General features: G+C 54.8%; 1 protein-coding gene across 13 annotated transcripts in view; it reads left to right on the top strand.

The window, feature by feature from the left end:
- The window catches only part of Tle3 (TLE family member 3, transcriptional corepressor), a 40790-nt gene extending 22153 nt beyond the window's left edge, over window positions 1-18637 (top strand). For 2 of the 13 annotated variants that reach the window (XM_010627598.3, XM_010627671.3), the window contains 14 exons: window positions 4972-5176; window positions 6229-6245; window positions 9590-9709; window positions 10263-10313; window positions 10817-10969; window positions 11219-11360; window positions 11586-11785; window positions 12374-12450; window positions 13243-13492; window positions 13767-14014; window positions 14611-14758; window positions 15413-15563; window positions 15834-15910; window positions 16629-18636. In XM_010627598.3, coding sequence (XP_010625900.1) covers window positions 4972-5176; window positions 6229-6245; window positions 9590-9709; window positions 10263-10313; window positions 10817-10969; window positions 11219-11360; window positions 11586-11785; window positions 12374-12450; window positions 13243-13492; window positions 13767-14014; window positions 14611-14758; window positions 15413-15563; window positions 15834-15910; window positions 16629-16736 — 1947 coding nt within the window. In that variant the 3' untranslated portion in view covers window positions 16737-18636. Of the gene's footprint in view, window positions 1-4971; window positions 5177-6228; window positions 6246-9589; window positions 9710-10262; window positions 10314-10816; window positions 10970-11218; window positions 11361-11585; window positions 11786-12373; window positions 12451-13242; window positions 13493-13766; window positions 14015-14610; window positions 14759-15412; window positions 15564-15833; window positions 15911-16628 lie in introns of all 13 variants that reach the window. The other 11 variants (XM_010627651.3, XM_019208046.2, XM_010627613.3 and 8 more) reach the window with 11 other exon arrangements.
- The last annotated feature ends 3860 nt before the right edge of the window (window positions 18638-22497 follow it).

Genomic DNA, 22497 nt, shown 5'->3' with positions numbered 1-22497 from the left:
AAAAAAAAAAAAAAAAGGCAGTAAAATTGGGGAAGAAGCGCTGCTTGGATCAGCTCCACTTCCTCTAAGTAGCATTTAGGAAGCCACAAGTTAGGTCAAGGCAGCTCAAGGAAGATATTGGAATTCAATTAAAGCCGACGAGTGGGGCCTGTGACCCCCATTTTCAAGGTAATTGCTTCTCAGGCTCTGAGTGAATGTAGCTGTCCCCCTGTCATTAAGCACGCAGTCCTCTAATCGCTTTGCCTGACAGAGCCTCCTCGTGAGGCAGGAATCACGGACAGCTGAGGCCACCATGCTGGGGAGCCCTGCTTGACTGCACCGAAGAAGGAGGCAGCTAATCGAGTCAGGGCATTCTTTATCTCCTCCGGGAGGGGAGGAGAGAAGGGGGCGGACGGGAGAGCCTGGGAAGGTCCAGAGCAGAGATCAGCGATCTAGAGCAAAGGTCAGAGATCAAAGATCAGAGACCAAAGGTTGAGAGCAAAGATCAGAGATGGCGCTCAGAGAGCAGAGATAAGAGATTGAGACTAGAGACCAGAAGGGAGAAGGAACAGAGACCTGAAGGCTCCAAGCAGCAACTAGTGGCTGTTTCCAGGCATCATGAGATGGATGCAGCCTGGTAACCTGGCCTAGAGGTTAGCAGGGCGTTAGGCAAGTCTCCCATTCCCGCAGGCCTCAGTTTTCCTACTTGGGAAAGACGGAGTAGGCATGCTTCATGTGGCGTGCCTGTCCCGGTCAGTAGTTTAGGGACCCTCTTAAGTGCAGGATGAAGAGTCTGAGGTTGTGCCCATAGGTAAAGGGGTTAGATACCTCTGGCAGGGGTGTGGATGTTGCCAGTGGCCTGTTGCCATGAAGATTGGTGTCTTTCTGGGGTGTTCTCACCGAGAAAGGCTGGGTCCAAGGTCAGGATGGTTTGTGAAGAGAGAGGACAAGGAAGGAGGGATGAAGGGAAGGATAGCTTGCTGGCCGAGCCTTTCCTCTCCCTTGCTGGTCTCCAAGAAGTTGTGGTGGGCCCAACACTCGTCTCTTTTATCTGGGGCCTGGCAAAACCAACAGAGACTCAGTCCTTGCAGAGCTGCTACTGGATCCTGCTCTGATTTCCGGGATCCACGATTTTGCAGGTTCCTTAGTGTGATTCTAGAGCCGGTGTGCTATCAACTGTTTCTAGAACCCTCTTTTTAGGATGTTTTGTGATGGACCTTGGACTGGGAAGTGGAGAGATGTTGTAAAGTGTTAATTTGAATTTTTTTTTTAAGGTAAGGGGGAGGAAAAGGGAGGTTATAGCTTGTCACAGACTACATAGGCAACATGAAGCCAGGCCAGAGGCTCTGACGTGCACTGCAGGCGCTCCAGGGTGGTAAAGAGCTGGATTCCTAGGGAATCTGCTGGTGACAAGACTCCCTTAGACGCCCATCAGTGGTTTTTTTTATACTGGGGATTGAACTCAGGCCCTAGCACTTGCAAAGCAGGTGGCAGAACACTGAGCTAAATCCCCAGCATGGTACTTGGGCTCTGACTGCTGCTAACTTAGGGGAGTTGCTCAGCTCCAGGAACCCGCACCCCATCTCAGGTGTGGGGCTCACAAGCATAGTTGTGAGTTCTGCAAGTTAATGCCAAACCCCAAAACTGATACCCATGGGGGCCCAAGGAGCCATGTGAAAGGAAGATTGCTCTGATACTTGGAGGCCCTGGGCTATGCCCTTTCCTTGGGGGCCAAGAGCTGTTGACTTTCTGCATTAGGACCCTGTGTTTGTGTCTTCTGGTGGGAGCCCTTGGCCAGTGTGGCCCTGGAAATGTGGCAGTGAGACAGTCACTAAGTTGAACCCACAACTGAAGCTCCAGTATGAAGCATTAATTAGAAAAGCTAGCCGAGGCATGGAGTGTGAGGTATGCAATCCAGGAACACCGTGCACCTGTGCATGAGACCAGGCCACAGCACTTGGCACACGTGGGGAGGAGGAGGACTTAAGGACTCCCCAGAGGACACATGGTGATGTGTTTTGTTCAGGTATGACATGCCCAAGGAGGGAGGAGTGGGCTTGGTTCCAGGCTTTTGTCCATTCTTTGGGGGTAGGCGTGGAAGAGGGAGTCTCCCTGACTTCCTCACACGTTGCAGAGGGAGAAGTACCTGTTCCAAGTGCTGTTGTAGGTGCCTGTGATTGGCCTCGTAGAGGAGGTCTCAGGTCAGGAGGTGATTGGTCACCTTTGGACAGAGTTCTCTGCTGACTTCCGTGGGCCACATTTCACTCAGAAAAAGTTGTACAGGAACCATGCCAGGCCCGTGAGAGATGCAAGGATGCAAAAGACGGGACCCTGCCGTTCTGAAACTCACAAGTTGCCAGGCATGGGTAAAAATGAATGAGATGTTTGTACCTGTGATTCATTCATAGCGTTGGCAGACATTGCCCAAGACCTGCTTTGTTGTTATACATGTGGTCCCTCCACAGCCCATAGAGATTAATGTCCATTTTGCGGATGAGAAAACTGAGGCCCAGGGAGGTCAGCCAGCTCGTCCTGGAACTCATCCTTGATAAAGCCAGAGTCCCCTTTGAGTGCTGTATGGCTTCAGAATCTGAGCTATCAGATCACTCAAAAGGGGGGACATCCATTCTCTCCAGCAAGGTGGGAAAGGCATCCGGAGAAGTGTGGCATTTGGGCAAAGTCGAGACTGGAAGGCTTGGCAGGAGAGGGCACCTACCTGGTAGCGAGAGAGTCAGATGTTTGCAACTATTCAGTCCGTCTTTCTTGGGTACTGATCTCTTCCGTAAGCTTTGTGTCTAGACACAGAATTATGTGTGGAAAGTGCCAGTGAAGTTGCTGCTTGAAAAACCGCCTTAACCCTCCTCTCTTGGCTCTTCCTCGAGGGATGCTACTGATGGCAGTATGAAAAGTGGATGAAATACTTCCATCTTTGCTGAGATTGTACTCAATAGTTATGAGTGGCAGAATTAAAGGGCCTCCCAGCAACAGATTTAAACCAGGGGGCCCTGCTGGAGGCACCATGGCATCTAGAGGGTCCAGCCATGCCAGGGGATGCTAAGCAATCTTTGAAAACCCACAAGATTTCTTCAGAATTCTTAAGTCAAAATCAGGTCTCATGGCCCATTTGTATAGAAATACATTTAAAATGTAGGACACAGAAGCATGGTGGAACTCAAACTTTTAAATCTATACTAATTTTTAGTATTACCTTACAATGAGCATGTGTTATTTTTGCAATAAGATCTTTAAAAATGAGGTCTTTAAAAGAGAAGGTGGAAGTTCTCTGGGCGAGCTCCCTTAGGAGCAGAGTCCTCAGCTGGGAGGGTTGGGTGTCTTTGTGGGTCTCCTTAGCTTTGTATCTGCCTGGGGTCACCCTCCCCTGAGACCAAAGCCACCAGTGCCTTACACAAGTGCCCAACGAAGGACACCCTGGAAGTGTGAGCTGCTGCTCTTTAGTGATGGTAGCAGATGCCAGCCTTTCACACAGGGCTGAGAACTGGAGTCCTTAGGGGCCAGAATCCCGACAGCTGCCATGGCCGCCATTAACTTGGGAGGGGGCTAGGCTGACCACGGGGCTTCTTGACCCTTGGAACAAACTCTTGGGGGCCTTCCTGCTGTCTGTTAGCAGTTGCCAGAGCGCTGTTGCCTATTGACAGATGGCTCCCCTAGACCCAGTGAGATCTTGAGGCTTGTCACCTCCCTCCCCTAACTCCTCTTCTTTGGGGGATCTTCTTAGGAACACTGTGAGGTTGGTGGTGGATGGCTTTGAGTCCAAATCCACTTAGTAGTGACAGGACTTGGGCTATTCCTGGCTGCTCATTCCAGCCCTTGAAGCATCCACTTGCCATTTGATAAAACAGGCACATGCTCCCTCGCCACGTGGTTGGAAAGGTTACAGGGAATGTTTGAAAGTGGCCAGAGTTTCAGCAGGTTGGTCCTCTTCTCGTGTACTGATTGAGAAGAAAGGTGTGTGCAGAGGTGGAGACCAGCATACCCAAGGCCCCAACTGCTTCTGAAACGGCCCACCACTAGAGACTATTTGGCCATGTCGTCTGCCCTATGCCCAAGGTTCTTGGCACAGCCTTAGGGTAAACAGCCCTGCTGGAGAGTGTGGAGGCTGCTGGAACTGGTCGCTTGAGGTAGGGACAGTCATGAGGCTGGTGGCGGATAGGTGTATTTGGGCTCCAGGGAGTGGAGTCCTGGGTTAGGGTCCGGGAGGAAAGCGTGGAGCTGTTGTTGGCTGCTGTTGGTGAGACTCCCCAGTGAGTGGACGCATGTCAGGCTGTTGGAACAGTCGGGGTCCATAGCTACTCAGTCAATGCCAGCTGCTGCCCTGGTGCCTCATGGGTAGCATTTCTGTGCACCATGCCCCTTGCATAGCTCCTTTCCTGCTTACAGATGAGGAAATTGGAGGCTCAGGGAGTTGGAGTAACCGGCTCAAGGCCACACAGCTAATACATGCCATCCCAGTCCCTCTGGTTCCCAAGCTCTCCTGCTGCCTGCTCACCACACTAATGCCCAGAAGTGTCAGGTTTTATTGCAGTGGCCCCGCGCTCACCTACCTCTGGGCACTTTTCTGATCTAGCCTCCCTCTCTCTGTGCTGGGCTTCAGAGTACTGCAGAGTTAGGGGGGCTTCCTAGCTTGAGAGTGGGAGGCTCTGGCTGCTAATGTTGAAGGCATGGGCGCATGAGCTTTGAGCTTCAGAATGATTCCCCTCAGCAGAGAGGGAGCCGCAGTGACTGGTTTTTAATGCTTACATTATTTATCTTGAGCTTGGAAACAAACATGGAGAAATTCTGGCCTGAAGCAGGTGCAGGGGCAGATGGGGTGCTTGAAGACATAAATCTTGTATCTAAATTGCAGTCCATTAACCGACTTCGTTCAGCAAGATGAGCATGTGGACTGAACCGGGGCACCGGTTTTGGGGGTGTTTCCCCTGCTGGCTTCCCCACCCATCCCGCTCAGCTCTGCTCACACCAACTTCATTGCAGCAGCAGCAACTCCAGGCGCAGCACCTCTCCCATGCCACACACGGTCCCCCGGTCCAGTTGCCGCCCCACCCGTCGGGCCTCCAGCCGCCTGGGATACCCCCAGTGACCGGGAGCAGCTCCGGGCTGCTGGCTCTTGGCGCTCTGGGCAGCCAGGCCCACTTGGCAGTGAAGGATGAGAAGAACCACCATGAACTGGACCACAGAGGTGCGGCTCAGTCGAGGGCAAGGGCAGGGGTGGGTGCTGGCACCTGCGGGCCCCTTGGGGAGTGGACACAGCAAATGCTGCCACCCAGGGACCAGGAGTGGGCTGAAGACTTAGAGCTGTCTCGCCTTCTCTCTTTTTGTTGGTGCTGGAGATAGAACCCAGGGCCTCGGGTGTGCTAGGCAAAGTGCCCCATCACTAGGCAGCACCCGAGCAAGCCATGGAGCCATCTGTTGAATCCCTGGTGCATGGAAATCAGAGCCCCACGCCTGTGCCATACCCCATCCTGAACATCCCTGGTGTCTGCCCTGGCACCTCATGTGCCTATTTGTCTGGAGCCTCCGCCCTTCTTCTGGGCCTGCACAGCCCTTTGTTGCTGTCCTCTCCTGTCCCATCCCCAGGAAATGTCACCAGGATCATCATGTGTCCCTCAGAGAACAAGGGCCAGGTTCTAAGCATAGGGGTTAAAAAGAACTTTGCCCAGTGCTTCACTTGGCCCTTGCCAGGAAGACCCAGGTAGGTCACTGCACTCAGTGGGCCTCACAATGCTTACTGCATCGGCACAGCGCAGCCCCAGCTCACTGATACACCCTTTGCAGATGTTGGCAGCTGTGTTCTCTGCCTTACATGTCTACCGGGTACGTGGCTAGCGCCCTCCAAGCTTCCTGTGCACAGGCCCTTGAGTGTGTCACCCTGGCCTGGAGACCAAGTTTCTTGTTCCCGTAGTGGGGTGGTCCTCTTGGCAGAGGACGAGAGGCTCAGTAGAAGACAGGAGCTGCTGCTTATTAGCTGGCAAACCACAAGAGATCCAAGGGCCTTCTTGGCAGGGAAACAGAATAATAAGGTTACCTTTTTTTTAATCACCCAGTGTCCCTGTGGAGCCGACCCACAGAGACCGAGAGCCAGGCCTCTGCTTGCCTTAAAACCAGGAAGGGATTTTTAGTAAATCCCAAAAAGCCAGCTGGACTGAGGAAACTGACTTTCTCCTTACTTTTTTATCTTTTTTTCTTGGGCATCCTGACCCTCTGCCAACCCTGGCCTTCCTTCCTCAAAAGAGAGAGAATCTGGTGCGGTAAGTGTGTTGCTCTGGGCGCCCTGGGATGTGTGGGAGATGTGGGGCTTGTTTCCAGAACTGTGGCCTTGGGACCTACCTGTGGGTGACGGGAGCTGGCTGTGGGGTCCACCCGGCTGCTCAGTGTGCTGAAGTTGAGACTCCGCGCCGCACGCGCGTGTGTGTGTGTACACCTGGAGCTGGGACACCTGGCTTTCTTTACTGATATGTTGGGGACACTTCTCCTCTAGTCCCAGCAGAGAGATTACTGTCACAAAGCAGGAACTGCTGTCACCTGTTGATTGACCTTCAGCAAGGGAAGTCCTTTGTGTGGCTGGCTCTCCTAGCTTTTGCTTTATTGTTAAATGAGCTCCAACTCCTTTTTAGAGGAAATAATTAGCCAGAAAGATCAGCTGACCAGCCCTGGTCTCTGTGGTATTTGCTGGGCTAAGGACCTGGATGTCCCACACCCTGGTCCAAGGTTCTTAACCCACCCTGCAGCTGGATGCCTCCTGCTGGATTCTGAATCCTCAGTTCCTTCAAATGCCTGAGTTTTCTCCCATTCTGAGCATTCACTTGGTTTAAGAAAGAAAGTGCTAGCAAGCATTAAGGCCAGGCCGCCTGCCTGTCTGCCAGCTCTGAGATTTGTTGTAAATCTTTCTGATCACATTGAGTCTCTGAGGTTCTGTTTCAAGTGAATAAGCCTTCTGAATAAGTGCAGTGGAGTCTGGATTAAAAAAAAAAAAAAATCCTCCAGCGATTAGCAGAGCTATTTTATTCCTCATCGCCATGCTTGTTTCTGGGGCCATCTGATCTGTTAGGATGGCTTTGGTTATTACCTCGTGTTAAGTAGGGCTTGGAAGGTCAGGCAGTTAACTAACCATCCAGACAGCAGCTTCCCCAGGCAGCTCTGCCTCGCCTTCCCTTCCGGGCCCTCCTCCTCCACCCGGCTGAGCATTCCAGCCCCCCTTCAGTGGTGACGCTGCTGTCTCCTCTTGCCCTGTCTACGTGCTCAGAAATCCAGATCCCCATTTGGGCCCAGGAATGGCTAGGTACAAAAGAAAGGAATAATTGAAGCTGAAAATCCACTTTGATTGCTTTAGTGTTCAGCCTCCACAGCAGCATTTGGGGAGAGGCAGTGTGCTTAGATAAGAGTAAGCTGAGATTGGTCACTGGAAGGCTCAGCTATGATTGCAGCTTTGTGAGACATTGGGGAGCCCTTGGCCTTTCTGCCTCAGTTTCCTATGTATGTCATGGGAATAATTTCTACCCAGTGACTCTCAGCTTTGTTCAGAAGACTCTTGGGTCCCAATCACCTGTCCAGAGAGATCTCTCCAGAAATGGTGTTCGAAGCCCAGTACCCTCCCTGTCTTTATCACCCTCGTCCTCCCTTCTCTGACTTTGACTTTGTGTCCCTATGATGCATCCTTCTTGCTAGAGGCCCACGGGCTGCCCCGGAAACTGAGCTCCTCTTAACGCTTGCTCATCCACTCAAGGCGACTCACCAGAGCCCTGGAGAACAGAATGAGAGTGACTCAGATGCCAGGCTGGAGCTAGGGCTGGAGTGAGCAGGATGCATGGGCCGGGCAGCTCAGGGTCAGGGTCCTGGGGCCGTGCACGTGTGATGGTGTTGGAGGTGCAGACTGGAGTAACGAGCCTTTGGAAACCAGGTTGTCAACAGATGAGGCCCATGGCAGGAAGGACAGGGCTGTGTCGGAGCGGGAGGAGGCTGAGTGGATGGGCTGGACGCTGTCCCAGAGGGGTTAGTCTGGAGTCCAATTAGAGGTAGCTTCATTCATATTTCCTTGCCTAGCTGAAGCAATAAAAAATACTTAGTTTTTTGGCCGCCTGCCAGCCAGAGGCGGGCTGGATCGATGCCGCTAAATGCCTGACATGACTCTCCGGTAGCGGCGAGGGTTTTCAGCCTGACTGCATGAGAAGAAAGAGCTCGCTGTTCTCCGAGGCACACACGGAGTTGCAGGGAGAAACACGGGCAGCCGTGCGTCCCCCTCCTCCCTGCCTGCCTGCCCGCCCTTGAGGGGCAGCCAGCCTGAGGGGCTGGAAGCATTTCTGCTTAGCACGGGGTGGCCGCCACCATTGGAGGAAATGAAATAAAATGACGGTGATTTTTTTCTGCTGGCGCTTGCAGCGGCTAATTGAATTGCGGCTATGTGCGCACATGGCCGCGGCGCTCACAGGGCTGTGGGAAGGTTGAGCTGCGGTTCCATTATAACCTCCATTTTTTTTCTTCAAGGCTTGATAACTCTGCCATTTTAATTTGCTTCAGGCAGAAACTTGGCAGGGAAGGGCTGCCCAGAAACCGGCTTAGGAAAGGAAATTAGGTTCTGCTGCGGCTGGCTCCCACACCATGTCCCTCCTGGTGACCCCTGCTCCGGGTCGGCACTAGCCTCCCATAAAATGGGGAGATGAGACAGGAAATATGAGAAGGTCGCTCTTGACACCCTTCTCTTCTGAACAGACAGTGCTCTCTGTCCATCCCCCTTGTCACCTCGTCCCGCCTCTCTGCCCTGCCTGGGGGCCCAGATCCACTGGCACTCTCCTTCCCTGTGAGGAGCCTGAGAGCAGGGACTGTTTCTGTCACTCCTTCCACCGCTGGCATCCAGAGCCAGGCCCGAGGTGGGGAGGGAGAAAAGGGAGGGTGGGCAGGCGTAGTCAGAGCTCTTAGAACAGAGGCATCCAGGACAGGCCTGGACCTCAAAGTCCCCTTCCCACTAGCAGCCACAGGACATCTGCTGTTCCTGGCCTCTCCGTAGTGCTCCAGGATAGCGCTGTCCCCAGGCTCGCCCACCAGTGTTTCTCCACCTCAGCCCATGGTCCATCTGAGTCTGCAGTCCTCATGGGTTTCATCCACACTCTCCGTAGTGGAGGGATAATGCTGTGGCCTGGGCTTCCTCCTGCTGGGGGGCTTTGGGCACAGTCCCTAACTTCTCAGGGCCCCCAGCTTCTCAGGGATGCTTCTCCATACCCTTCTGTGTTTCCTGACTTTCAGAGAGAACAGCCTTGTGACTTTGAGGTTCTTGTGTTTGTGGCCCGGAGGGTTTGGTTTGTGGGATGCAGCCTCTGGGGCCAGGAAGCAGGTGGCTTGCTGAAAGGTTAATTACTTAATCGCAGTGCCTTGCAACAAAGAAGAATCAGGGATGCTCTGGCCAGCTTCTGGGACCAGGCTGGGGAATCAGGGAAGAGCTCCCTGGTGCAGCTCTGGGCTCCCTGGATCTGCAGACACGATTCCGAGGGCCTTCCCTCCCCTGGCCTGCTGAGAGTTCCCTGAATTTAGCTGTGTCCACGGCCGCACGAGAGGTTGCATCAGCACAGGTTCTGACCCCGAATCCTCCTCTTGCTTCCAGAATAATTCAGTGTCACCCTCAGAAAGCCTCCGGACCAGCGAGAAGCACCGGGGCTCCGCAGACTACAACATGGAAGCCAAGAAGCGGAAAGCAGAGGAGAAGGACAGCCTGAGCCGATACGTACGTCCGAGGGTCATCAGCTGGGACAGGACAGGGCCAGAGCTGGGATGGCCCAGCAGGTCTGGGGGTGGGCACTGGGGACATCAGTCACAGTGAGCACTTGAGCTGTTGGGATGGGAGTGGGTGGGTGTCAGTCATCCTGGCCTCGGTGAGGCTGGGGAAGAGCTGTGGGCTCTTCTGTAGGTGGCCCAACAGCCTCAGCTGCCATCATGATTCCCACAGTCCTTGGCCCAAGGGACTGCTGCTGCATCCCGCCCCTGCAGAGAGCAGGTTGACCTCTGCTTTGTGAAGGACGATACATCTAAAACAGCTGGGAAGGACAGGTGGACGTGGTGGGGCAGAGGATGCCCAGGGAGGCTGGGCTAGCACCCACCCTGCAGAGAGGAAGTCTGGTTTTCACCTGGAGCCTTGCTGGGAGAGGGGGCACAGGGTGTGGTAGATGTAGCCTAGACCTCGCATGGTTCAGGTACAAGCTGATGGAGCAGGGAGTAAGTGAGGTGGAGAGAGTACGGCCTCTTAATTCTTACTGTCCTGCTGTCTTCTCTCGGTGCAGGACAGTGATGGGGACAAGAGTGATGATCTGGTGGTAGATGTTTCCAATGAGGTAAGAGTGGGCCCAGGGTGCAGGGAGGTGGGTTGGGACCGTCTCCTGGGGTGGGGTCCACACTCTGTTGCCTGAGCTGGGCAGTGAGTCCTCTGGACTTTGGGCATCAGGAGGAGCAGGGCAGAGCTCTGCTGCATGGTGGCCGGGCATTGTGGGTGATGATATTGCCCTGAGATGGTGCCCAGTGGAAAATCCCCAGAAGACCAGCAGGGGCCTTTGTTCCCCATAGTGCTGTGTGTCAGAGGCCTCTGTAGGGTGGGAGTTGCTGGAGAGAAGCCACACAAGGCCAAGCCCTGCCACACCCCAGCCTCAGTCTCCCCACCCGTGTGGCGAAGGGGTCAGACTGGACTGTGGAGGGTGGGGTTGCCCACCTTGGGGAGGGGCCTTCAGTCTCGGCCAGGAAATCCTCCCATCCATCACCTGTGCCCTCTCCATGCCATTCTTGGGGCTGGGTAGGCTCTAGCCTGGCACGCACAGCATCTCTGTACCCCTTGTGCCTTTAGGACCCAGTGACGCCCCGGGTCAGCCCTGCACACTCCCCTCCTGAGAATGGGCTGGACAAGGCCCGGGGCCTGAAAAAGGACGCCCCCACCAGCCCTGCGTCGGTGGCCTCCTCCAGCAGTACACCTTCCTCCAAGACCAAAGACCTTGGTCATGTACGTGGGGTCCACCCTGGCTTCTGAGGAGATGAGGGAGGGATATGGGCAGGACTGGGGTGATGCTGACAAGAGGGAGCTCAGAGGGTGAGGATCCTGGCTTAGTCACTTGCTGGCTGGGAACTGTCACCATGGCCCCCACTCAGGCTAGGGCTGGGCTTCATGTGGGACCTGTGCTAAGCACTGTGACCAGCTCTTGGGATAAAGGAATCTTCATGGCTTCCTCGTCTCTGCATCTTCCCTCTTCAGAATGACAAATCCTCCACCCCTGGGCTCAAGTCCAACACTCCAACTCCAAGAAACGATGCCCCAACTCCAGGCACCAGCACCACCCCCGGGCTGCGGTCGATGCCAGGCAAACCTCCGGGCATGGACCCGATAGGTATAATGGGTAGGCGCAATGGGTGCTCCGATGGCCGGGTGGGACTGAAGCCCCTCGGGTGGGCTGGAGCACGGGTTGTGTCCGAGCTGCACTGTCCCAGGGCCTGCACTTGGAGGCTTCCCGGGTGGTGTCTGATGTGGGGCTCATGGGGCCCCAGGGAGCATGGGCCAGGCCGGGGCACCCAGACCACTTCACAGGCCCGGCCCCTCCCCACTGATGCCCACCTCCCCACAGCCTCGGCCCTGCGCACGCCCATCTCCATCACCAGCTCCTACGCGGCGCCCTTCGCCATGATGGGCCACCACGAGATGAACGGGTCCCTCGCCAGCCCCAGCGCCTACGCCGGCCTGCACAATATCCCACCGCAGATGAGTGCCGCTGCTGCCGCCGCCGCCGCCGCCTATGGCCGGTCGCCAATGGTGAGCTTTGGAGCTGTACGTAGACCTTTTGGCTCCTTTCTGGGGGGACTGGGCAGGGAGGAGGTAGCTGGTAGGGGTTGGGGTGTGGAGATGGGCAGCTGCCTGTCAGCTGCTGTGTGACTTCCCTACGGGCACACTGGGGGCTGATTTCCTGCTCTGGGGCTAGGAGGGGTGGGAAGCCCATGGGAGGGAGTGGAGTGACATCACGCAGAGGGGCCTCGCTAAGGCGTCTGGTCTGGCTGTGAAAGTAAGACTTGGTCTGCATGGATGAACACCTAAGGCTCTGATCGGTAAAGGGGACCTTGTCCCTGCTGCTGTAGCTGGGGCAGCCCCTCTGTGGAATGGGCCAACTGGAACCAGGAGAGGGAGGCAGGGCCAGCTCTGCGCTGCAGAGCGGGGTGTATACTGCGGCAGAGTTGGGGGTCTGCTACCCGCTCCCTGCTGCTGACCTGGGCAAAGCCCTTGTTCCTCCTGGGTCTGTGCTCTGCCCAGCTTGATCTGAGAGGCAGTCAGGGCAGATGGTGCAGCTAGGCGGAGCAGAAAGAGGGGAAGTGGGTGGGCAGCCGCATCACCAACACTGGACTGCCTGGCCTTTCTTTACAGGTTGGTTTTGACCCTCACCCCCCAATGCGGGCCACGGGCTTGCCCTCGAGTCTCGCCTCCATCCCAGGAGGGAAACCGTAAGCTCTGGCTGTGGGTCCCGCATGCTTGGCAGGTGGTGGGCAAGCGTGCATGCCCCCCCCCGCCACATACTCTCTGAAGGTGTCTGTGCCCCTAGAAGCCAGGTCTGACCCCAGGTCACTGCTGCCCAGGCACACTGCTGCCCAACCCCAGAGGTTCGGGGAAGCAGGGGGTGCTGAGCATATCAGTGCCATGCTCTGGGAGGGACAGGGTGTCCTAACCCAGGTGCACAGAGCTGCTGCAGACCTTGGGAAAGCTGTTGGGTTCTGCTTTCTGGTCATTGCCCTTCAGCTCTTGAGTTGCTGGGACATTGAGGTTGGCGTCCTCAGCCCCTCAGTCAAGCAGACCCATGAGAGGGTGGCCACACTAATCTCAGCTGGCACCAGGCCCTGTGGGCTGTGCATAACTCAGATGTGTTCTCTGCAACTGGCTTTTGGGGATATAGGCAGATCCCCCTCCCCCGACTAATACCCCTGGCTCCTAAAGTGGCACTGTCATTTAGATGGGCCCCTTCCCGGGATGGCATGTTGGGGTACACTACAGTTGGTGGCAAAGGGCATACTGAGATGCCCATAAAGCTCCCCATCTGATTTGGAGCAAGGATTACAAGTGGGAGGAAAATTGAAGGCCGAACTATGAAACACAGTTCCCACCCTGCTGGAGGCGACCCAGGAGCGTGGAGTTACTGGGTGTGAAAGGTTGAAGAGGGGCTGAGGATCAGGACCCTGCCAGGGCCCAGGGGCTGTGCAGGTGTGGAACGGCTCAGAGTGACATTGTTCCTCCCTTCTCAGAGCGTACTCCTTCCACGTGAGTGCGGACGGGCAGATGCAGCCTGTGCCCTTCCCCCATGACGCCCTGGCCGGCCCTGGCATCCCAAGGCATGCCCGGCAGATCAACACCCTCAGCCATGGGGAGGTGGTGTGCGCCGTGACCATCAGTAACCCCACGCGGCATGTCTACACCGGGGGCAAGGGCTGCGTGAAGATCTGGGACATCAGCCAGCCAGGCAGCAAGAGCCCCATCTCCCAGCTGGACTGCCTGGTGAGCACTGAGGGCATCTCCTGCAGGTGTCTCCGCAGGAGCCACAGGAGGCTTTGGAGACCCCTGTGAGTTGGCTGGGCCTCTTTGGGCCAGCTGACTAACCTCTCTGAGCCCTAGTTTCCCCATCTGCAAATGGGGATGATCTTGACCTCCTTCAGTTTGTGAAAGTGTGGCAGGGGAAGGGGCCGCCCTGCCTGGTGTCCAGGTGTGGTGACAGTGACTTTGCCAGGGAGGGGACAGGTGGCACCACTCAGCCCACCCTTTCTCCCTTCAGAACAGGGACAACTACATCCGCTCCTGCAAGCTGCTCCCCGACGGGCGCACGCTCATCGTGGGCGGTGAGGCCAGCACGCTCACCATCTGGGACCTGGCCTCGCCCACGCCCCGCATCAAGGCCGAGCTCACATCCTCGGCGCCCGCCTGTTACGCTCTGGCCATCAGTCCTGACGCCAAAGTCTGCTTCTCCTGCTGCAGCGACGGGAACATTGCGGTCTGGGACCTGCACAACCAGACCCTGGTCAGGTGAGGCCAGGAGGAGAGCTCATGTCTCCGACTGTGGGGTGGCACCCGTCCGGCCTGAGGCATGGCAAGGGGGAGACAGCTGGGCCTGCCTCTGTCCTCGAGGGCAGCAGAGGCCCATGGAGGGTGTGTGGGGAGAAGGTAGAGCCCGGCTCATAACCCAGCACAGTGGCAGCCATCGGTGCCGCCCAGTCGGCCCCCAGTACTCAGCAGCTGTATGTCTTGGGGGCGTGGAGGAGGATGGGGGGATTAAGCACCCCACAAGTCCTGCAGACGGGCTGCTTTCTCTGAACGATCCCCCGGTGAGCCTTCCTTACCTCCAGTTCACCTCGGGTCCCCGTGAGGGAACTGAGTCTCAGAAACCTGTACCGTGCCCCCCATTACCCCCTTTTCCCAGGGCCCTGCCCCTGCCCAAGGCCACCCCAGGAGAGTGGGAGAGAGGGCTGGGCCATTCTGCTTCCTGCTTCCTAAGCGATTGTGGACGTAGTGAACTGCGCTGGGCCTCAGTTTCCCCTCTGCTGACCCCCCTGGAGGGGCTGCCAGCCTGGGGGTCGGGCTCCCTGAGGCACTCACCCTTCTTTCCTGTGCGGCCTCCGTAGGCAGTTTCAGGGCCACACAGATGGGGCCAGCTGCATAGACATCTCCCACGATGGCACCAAGCTGTGGACCGGGGGCCTGGACAACACTGTGCGCTCTTGGGACCTGCGGGAGGGTCGCCAACTGCAGCAGCACGACTTCACCTCCCAGGTGTGTGCTCAGGGTATCCCCACCCCTCCCAGGACCCCAGTGCACGGGTGAGGTGACAGAGGGTCCTGCAGGGTGGGCATTGCCCGAGTCTTGTGTCCCGGCAGGGCCTTGGAGTTGCACCGCTGGACCTGCCTGTGGGGCTGCCCCCTGGCTCCACTTGCTGTGTCCTCAGTTTTCCCACTGAGAGGTGGAAGTGACCACAGCTGACTCCTGGGTCTGCTAGGGGCGCCTGGCGTGCTCCCTCTAAAAGCTTTGGCCTTGAGCCCAGCTCGTAGATGACGATCCGTAATTCCAGGCATTGCTACTTCTCGTTATTTTCACTACACCACTGTTTCGGTCTTAAATATTTAATAAAGTAGTGTTTTATCACTTAGTGTTATTCCTAAGGAGGGACCAGAGCTGCAGGGGCAGGGGGTGCCCTTGGAAGGGACTCCATACTTCTGGGCTTGAACCCTGGCTCCGCCACCCTCCTTCTGGAGGCAGCAACCTCTCTGAGCCTGGCTGCTTTCCCTGGAGGGTGGGCCGGAAGTGGCATCCATCTCCTGGCGGTGGACAGGGGCGCTCTATAGCTCGGTCTACAAATGGCAGAGGGGGGAGATAGGGAGCCCTGGCGTGAGAGTGGAGGGTGCTGAGCCGTCTGTCGCCTACCCGCAGATCTTCTCGCTGGGCTACTGCCCCACCGGGGAGTGGCTGGCTGTGGGCATGGAGAGCAGCAACGTGGAGGTCCTGCACCACACCAAGCCGGACAAGTACCAGCTGCACCTGCACGAGAGCTGTGTGCTCTCCCTCAAGTTTGCCTACTGTGGTGAGTGGCTAACCTCTGCTTCAGGAATCTCCCAGGGAGTACAGTCCCTGATTTTAACCTCAGGTCCTGCTTTTCCCTGACCCAGCTCCCCACCAGCCCACCCCTGGGTGGCAGAGAAAGGCATTTTCTGGGTGTCCATGGGTTGTGCAAGGGGACCGTCACGCTGGGCACTGGTTAGCCGTTCTTACCATGTTGCCATGGCGGCTGACCACATCCGGGGCGGGTCCTGCTGGAGCCATAGCCTGACAGCACCTTTGCTTCTGCCTGCAGGCAAGTGGTTCGTGAGTACAGGGAAAGATAACCTCCTCAACGCCTGGAGGACGCCCTACGGAGCCAGTATATTTCAGGTACCATCAAGCCACCCAGGGCTGGGGGCAAGGATGGCAGGAGGCACAATAGGAGGAGCTAGGATTGCACCTCCCCGTCCCCTTTCCTGCCCCTGGGGACCAAGGATGGCTTCTCCAGAGGAGAGGGCATGTGGACTGGAGGGGACTTGCATATAGCTACTGATGGCTTCTGGCCCTGAGGGTGAGGGCTTTTATGTGAAGGCAGGGCTCGTGTGGGCTCTAGAGAGAGCCAGAGGACATATTTGGGACACACTCAAGCAACCCCTTTAGCCAGTGATACCTGTCCAGGTGCACCTGGCCACCCACCTCACGGACACATGAACACGTGATCACACACTCGAGCCCCCTCAGCCACTTTCTGGTCTCGTGCTGAAATGTCCGGTGAACCAGGTTTCACCTTTGAGTCTCTAGCTGTGTAGAGTGCTCCAGCTCAGGATGGTCCTGGCGGTAATGCTGACAAAGACAAGCTCTCATTTTCCTGTTTCCACCCTGTGACACCCTGCTAATGAGCTGCTCCTTCCAGGGCTGGAGAGGAGGTGTCTGCTATGCCCAGGGCTGGAGCTGCCAGCCAGGCAGGTGGAGGGGGGGTGGTGGTGGGGTGGTCATGTTGATCACATCTCCGTGGTGTGCAGGCCACATGGAGGACTCAGCAAATCGATTCCTGTCTTTTTTCTCTTCTCCCCACGCCTTCCTGCTTCTCCTTATCTTCCGACTTCAGTCTAAAGAGTCCTCATCTGTCTTGAGTTGCGACATTTCGGCGGATGACAAATATATTGTAACGGGCTCTGGTGACAAGAAGGCCACGGTTTATGAGGTCATCTACTAAACAAGGACTGTAACAGAGCTGTCACACTCTGGGAGAAGCCACCTCGGCGCCAACAGGGAGACCCCAGCGAGCCCCCCGAGGTCGCAGAGGACCTGCCGCCAGCATCAGGTTCCCGGCTGTGCTCCGGAGGGCTGCAGGGGCGTGGCCTGTCATGGCCTGGACCCTGGGCACGGATTGATGTGTCATGAACTTGGATGGATTTGCTCCTCCTCCCCATATCGTGCTGGCAGATGCTACAAATAGATTTATTTGGAGGCTTATGGCTCCCAGTCCAGTCCCCACAGACACCTTCATGAATCTTGTCTCTTCCTCCCCTTTCTTTTGCCCTATCCCTTCCTTGCCTTGGGTTGGGGGGCACTGGAGTGGACCACTTTGTTGTGCCGGGGAGAGGGGAATCTGGTTCCCGATTGTGCAGTGCACAAGGCTTGTGAAAAATGTAAATAACGAGACTCCAATCTCAGGCTGGTCAGTGGGGAGGAGACCCCTTCCCACGGGAACCTTGCCGTGTAGTTCGCCTGCTGTATTTGCAAACCACGCGTGGTGGTGGCTTGTTTGTTTTGTTTTGTTTTCCCTTTTTTCTTTTGAAGTGAAGTTCCCATTGGGAAAGAGGGCAGGGAGGGAGCGACTGGGAGAAATGCTAGGGTGCAGTGGCGAGCTACACCCCGCAGCTAGATGCCCCAGGGTACCCCTTGGGGGTTTGGGCAGTGTCCGAAGCCTGTCTGGATGGAGCGTCGCAGACAGGTGGAATGGACTGGGCCAATGTCTACAGAAATGGCTGGGTTTTTCTGTGGGTCTCCTTGAGTCGCATCTTCCACTCTGTGTGCCCTGGGCCCTTCTTTCTCGGTGTCCACCCTTCATCGGCATGGGGGTCCGAGGTTCTTCAGAACCTCCTCTCCAGCTCTTCTTACCTTTCGGATGCAGCCTGCAGAGGACACATGCTGGAGGGAAGTGTAGCCACTCAGCTCAGGGAGCCACCAGAGACAAACAGCAACTGATGTGGGTGCATTTTTTTTTAATTTGAATAAAAAGAATTAGCAGTGATGTCCCTTTATAAAATGCCTTCTCCCCCTTTCATGCCTTCAGCCACTTCATCTCCTGCCAGGAGGAGGGAGCGTCTTAACCTGCAGGGCTGTGAGTCTGAGAAGCGGCTTCTCTAACCCTGACCTGGGCAGGGCAGTGGGCTGGGGACACAACCTGGCACACTGTGGTGACCCTTGCAGCCTTCTGTCATGAGCCGGTCAGGTTACAGGGACAGTGCTATCCTGTGGGTACCAAATGTTCTGAAGTATTAGGATTTTGTTTTCGTTTTCATCATTTTCCCCCCCTTTTGAAAGAAAAAGAAAGGGCCGTGTGATTCCTGGTGGTGGGCTCTCTGTGGATGTAGCATATGGAAGATAATTTTTATATGCATTTTTATGGATTATTTTATAATGTGATTCTCTCTGGTGTGAAGGAAAGGGGCTCCCAGGAAAACTGTCTTGTCTCCAGGGCTCCCTGGCTGCACTGCCTGGCAGGATGTGGAGTTGGACATAGGAGCCGGAAGGGCACCCTGGACCTTGCTGAGATGTGGGGTGTCTGGGGGGGTCTCTCTCTGTCTCTCACTGGTGGCTTCACCAGAGCAATCACCTAAGGTTCTGGCCAGGAGGGAGGGAGGGCAAGGGTAGAAGAAAGTTACTCCTACAGCAAAAAAGTAAATGAAAATTCATTGTAATGAGCTGTTTTTATATTTTTAAAAGTTATTATTTAAAGGTTGGTTTGACTGTTGCGTTTTAATTTGCTTTCCCCCCAGCGTGTCATTCTCCCCTACGAAATCCAGGGCCAACGTCCCACATCCATGCCCTTCCCCAAGCCACCTCACACCTAAGAAGTCCGATTGAGCCGGGCAGTTCAGTGGGAAGTGATGTCCACAAGCCCAAGCCTGTGTCACCTCCCCAGGGAGGGGTGGGCAGAGGTGGGGTGGGAGACCATGGGAAAGACGAGGCCCCATGGCATTGTACAAGGACTGGCTGGGCATGACATCTTGGGGAGGAAACAAAAGTTAAATATGAATTTCAAGTGAAACCGTAGTGTGTGAATAATCAGAATGTGGAAGATTGCAACTTTTTTTTTAAGCCTAACAAGTGCAAGTTTAAATGAAGAGACCTCCATCTCTGGGTCACAACGGGTTGTTTTGAATAATTGAGAAATGAGGGTTTGCAGAAGGGGCAGCCAATAAAGGCTAATGTGTTAACTTTTGATGCTGGTACTGACACCCAACTTATAGGAGACGTTTATTTGGACTCACGGTTTCAGTGTTGAGTAGATGGTGGTCAGCCTCCAAGGCACAAACATGGTGGGAGGGTGTGGAGGGGGGCACTGCTCACCTCCTGGTGTCTAGGAGGCAGAGCAAAGACCTGGGAACTTCCTCCAACTGGGCCCCACCTCCTGACAGTCCATTTAGCTATGAACTCAGTGAGTCGCTCTGTTGCTCAGCTTTGTACCCTCGTAATTCAGTTGGCTTCTGAAAGGTCGCCTCGCTGAACCCATGAGCCTGGGTTGGGGGTGGAGGGGATTTTTTACCTAAACCACCATATCAAGAGGTCATGGAAGAAAGGCCTGGTGGGAGGTGGAGGGGAGAGCTAGGGCCAAGGAATTCCTGGTGTTTGTTCCTGGCCACCTGGACTTCACTCCAGTAGAAATGAAGGTTAACATGGACACTAACTCCTTATTTTTGTCAAAGTCACTATAAATCAAAAATAGTTGCCAGCTGTTGTTGCATAAAAGGAAGGGGGCAACATGTAAAAGAAGTGGCCACAGAACAAAGTGCTGTCTTTATACCTAGGAAAGGTAATTTTCCCCACTCACAGGGGTGTCTTCGGGTCCTCAAGTTTATGGGGGGGGAAGCTCACACAGGAGGAGGAGCCAAACCTGGCCCTAGGCATGGTCTCAGCTGTGTTCTGATCCTGTGGCACCGAGTAAAGCAACCCCTCTGCACTGTCCCTTTTCTGTCCCTGTATGTGGTTTGTAACAGAGGGCTGGTGGGCCATGGTGGCCTCTGGCCAGACTAAAATTCTGTGGGTGCCCTGGACTTGAGCTTGCACATGAGTGCCAAGTAGGGGTGAAGGTAGGGTTCGCAGGCCCCAGGTGGGTAGAAGAGAAACACGTCTTACCTGTGGATACACCTCTGGGCCTAGCCAGCTAGGAGAGAAGGCCAATGTCATGTCCGTCTCCAGGAAGAGAAGATAATCTGAAAGGCTGCTCTTGCTTGAGTTCCTGGGCCCGGTCAATGGCAGAGAGACAAGACTCGATCCCTGCTGTCAAGAAGACAGGCAGGGCCGGGGATTTAGCTCAGCGGTTCGGTGGCCTCCCTTGCAAGCGCAAGGACCCGAGTTCAATCCCTGGTACCCCCCCAAAACAGACAGGCAGGACACAACCTCCAGTAGGCGCTCGCCAGTGTCCTCGTCACCCATACACAAGGGTATCTAATGCTTCTCTCCACTGCTCTCCTTTCATGCATCTGGGGGAGCTTGTTAGCCAGAATCTCAGCCCCTGCTACATCTTACTGAAGATATGTTTCATGTTCTGCGTGTCCAGTGCATGGTAAAGTTTGCTAAGTGCTCTTCTAATACCTGCAGATTGTCCACCCTCTTAATAGGGTGGCAAGAGGCCTTGATACCACTTTTCTACCGTTTTAGTTTTATTTTTACTTATTTTAAGCCAGAGTCTGTGTAGCCCAGCCTGGCCTTGAACTCATAGGAATCCTCCTGCCTCAGCTTTCTGGGTGCTGATTACAGACTTGTACCACCACCATACCTGGCTTCTAGCCTTTTTTAAAATCACCTTGTAACTATTCTTTTGCTCTGAGGCAAAAATGGAGGCTTTCACCAATCAGTACTTGCAGGCTTCCCCTGCATTTGTTATCCTGTCTGTCTGGCCAGCGAGACTGGTTTCTGCAGGGCAGCACACATAGCATCCTCGGCCCAGGGCAGTACTAGTGACCACTAAGCCTTCACCAGCTCCAGAAGTAGTATTCTAATTCACAGTGCTAGGGTAGTGCCAGCAAGTGCTATCTGGAGTTCTTTGGACTCTTGTATCGCTTAAAACAAGATCTGTTTTTTTGTTTTGTTTTAAAGGAGCAGGCATGACTGAGGCATCCATAGTGCTCTTAGATCCCACCAGGTTAGATACAAGTCCAGGCCATCCCAGTCAACAGCTGACCTAGCTACCCCTCCTAGCCCCTCACTGGGGCACGGCCCTTCCCATGCTTACATTCTCAACTCCAGCATGGGCAGTGATCCCCCATCAAATCCCTCGCTCCTACGTCAGTGAGGAAGGACAGGATGCAAAGAGGTAGCTGCCTAGAGGACTCTGGCCTTGTTAGAGGATCAGTATCCAGGATGGAAGGCCTTTTGTCCCATCTTTTTTTTTTTTTTTTTTTTTTTATTTGAGGAAGCCACTGCGTCCTGCCCATGCCTGCCTCTGGCGGGACAAACAGGAACAGTCAGGGTGCTCTTCCCGATTTTCCCACCAGAAAGTGGCCTGCGGTTTCTGAGACCCCTGCCTTCCAGGGACGCTCTGTACTTCGGGTTTCTTTTTCTTTTTTTCTTTTTTTTTTTGGTTTTTTGAGACAGGGTCTCACTACGTAGTTGAGACTGACCCGGAACTCACTATGTAGCCCAGGCTGGTCTCGAACTCACAGCCATCCTCCTGCCTCAGCCTCCCAAGTGCTGGGATTACAGGCACGAGCCACCACGCCCGGCCTGTCCCATCTTGATCCTCTCGGAAGGGAGGCAGCTCAGAACAGTCATGGAAACCAGGGTCCTACCTTGAGAACATCCTCAAACTCTCCCAGCTGCCCTACCCATTCTTCCATCACCCACCCGTCCAGCCATTACCCACCCTTTCATCTATCCATCCAGATAGCCTGTCCACCCATTCATCCAATGTTCGTGTCATGAGAATCTAATTTGTGTCAAGCATGATTCTATCTGCTAAGATGCAAAGATCAATAACGCAATGTCAGAGCTCTGGGCCACAGGGAAGCAGCAGCTACAAAAACAGTTACTACTCCATGGGTTCTGAGAAGATGCAAGCTAGGAGATGTCACAGCACGGTGCTGAAGCACTAACCTGGGAACAGAGGGGTAAGGCAGGGAATCTTGGAATCCTCACAATCTACCCTGACCCAGCCCTATCTCGTTCTCACCCCCGATGGCTCTGAATTCCAATTCTTGCTGCCTGTCCCACCCGTCTCCTCCCTGCCTGAAGTCAGGAGAGGATCCCAGGCTGAGCAGGCTGGGGATCCAGGAGGGAGGACCTGGGCAGAGAGCACAGTTCCAGACTGAGCAAAGAGAGGCAGGAGAGGGTGAGGAAGAGACTGTGACTTCAGAGAAAGCCCAGCGAGGTGGATGCTGGGTATTTATTGGCTCTTAGAACAAAAATAATTAGAGCCTACCGCTTCATTAATGGGAGGATGGACTTTTACAAAAACTATGCATTTTCCTATATAATGAAATTGTTCATAGGCATTAAAATGCATAAGCCAGATCTTTATATATCAACTTGGATAAGTCTCAAAAAACAATGTGTGAAAAGAGCAAGTTGCAAAGAGAAATACATGATATGATTCTATTTATGTAAAATATAAATCTACACAAAACAATTCTATATCTGAAAAAATATATATATCACGCCCCATCTCATCAGGATAACAGTGGTTTTCTATGGGGAGGGAGGTACGGGAAATGAGAGTTGGCCAAAGTTCAGCTCCACCTATCACATTT

This window comes from Fukomys damarensis, unplaced genomic scaffold, assembly GCF_012274545.1.
Source record: "Fukomys damarensis isolate Sample0158 unplaced genomic scaffold, DMR_v1.0_HiC HiC_scaffold_25, whole genome shotgun sequence".
In the NCBI taxonomy this organism is placed as follows: domain Eukaryota; kingdom Metazoa; phylum Chordata; class Mammalia; order Rodentia; family Bathyergidae; genus Fukomys; species Fukomys damarensis.
The sequence above is the reverse complement of the archived record's forward strand: the minus strand, read 5'-3'. Positions and strand labels throughout refer to the sequence as shown.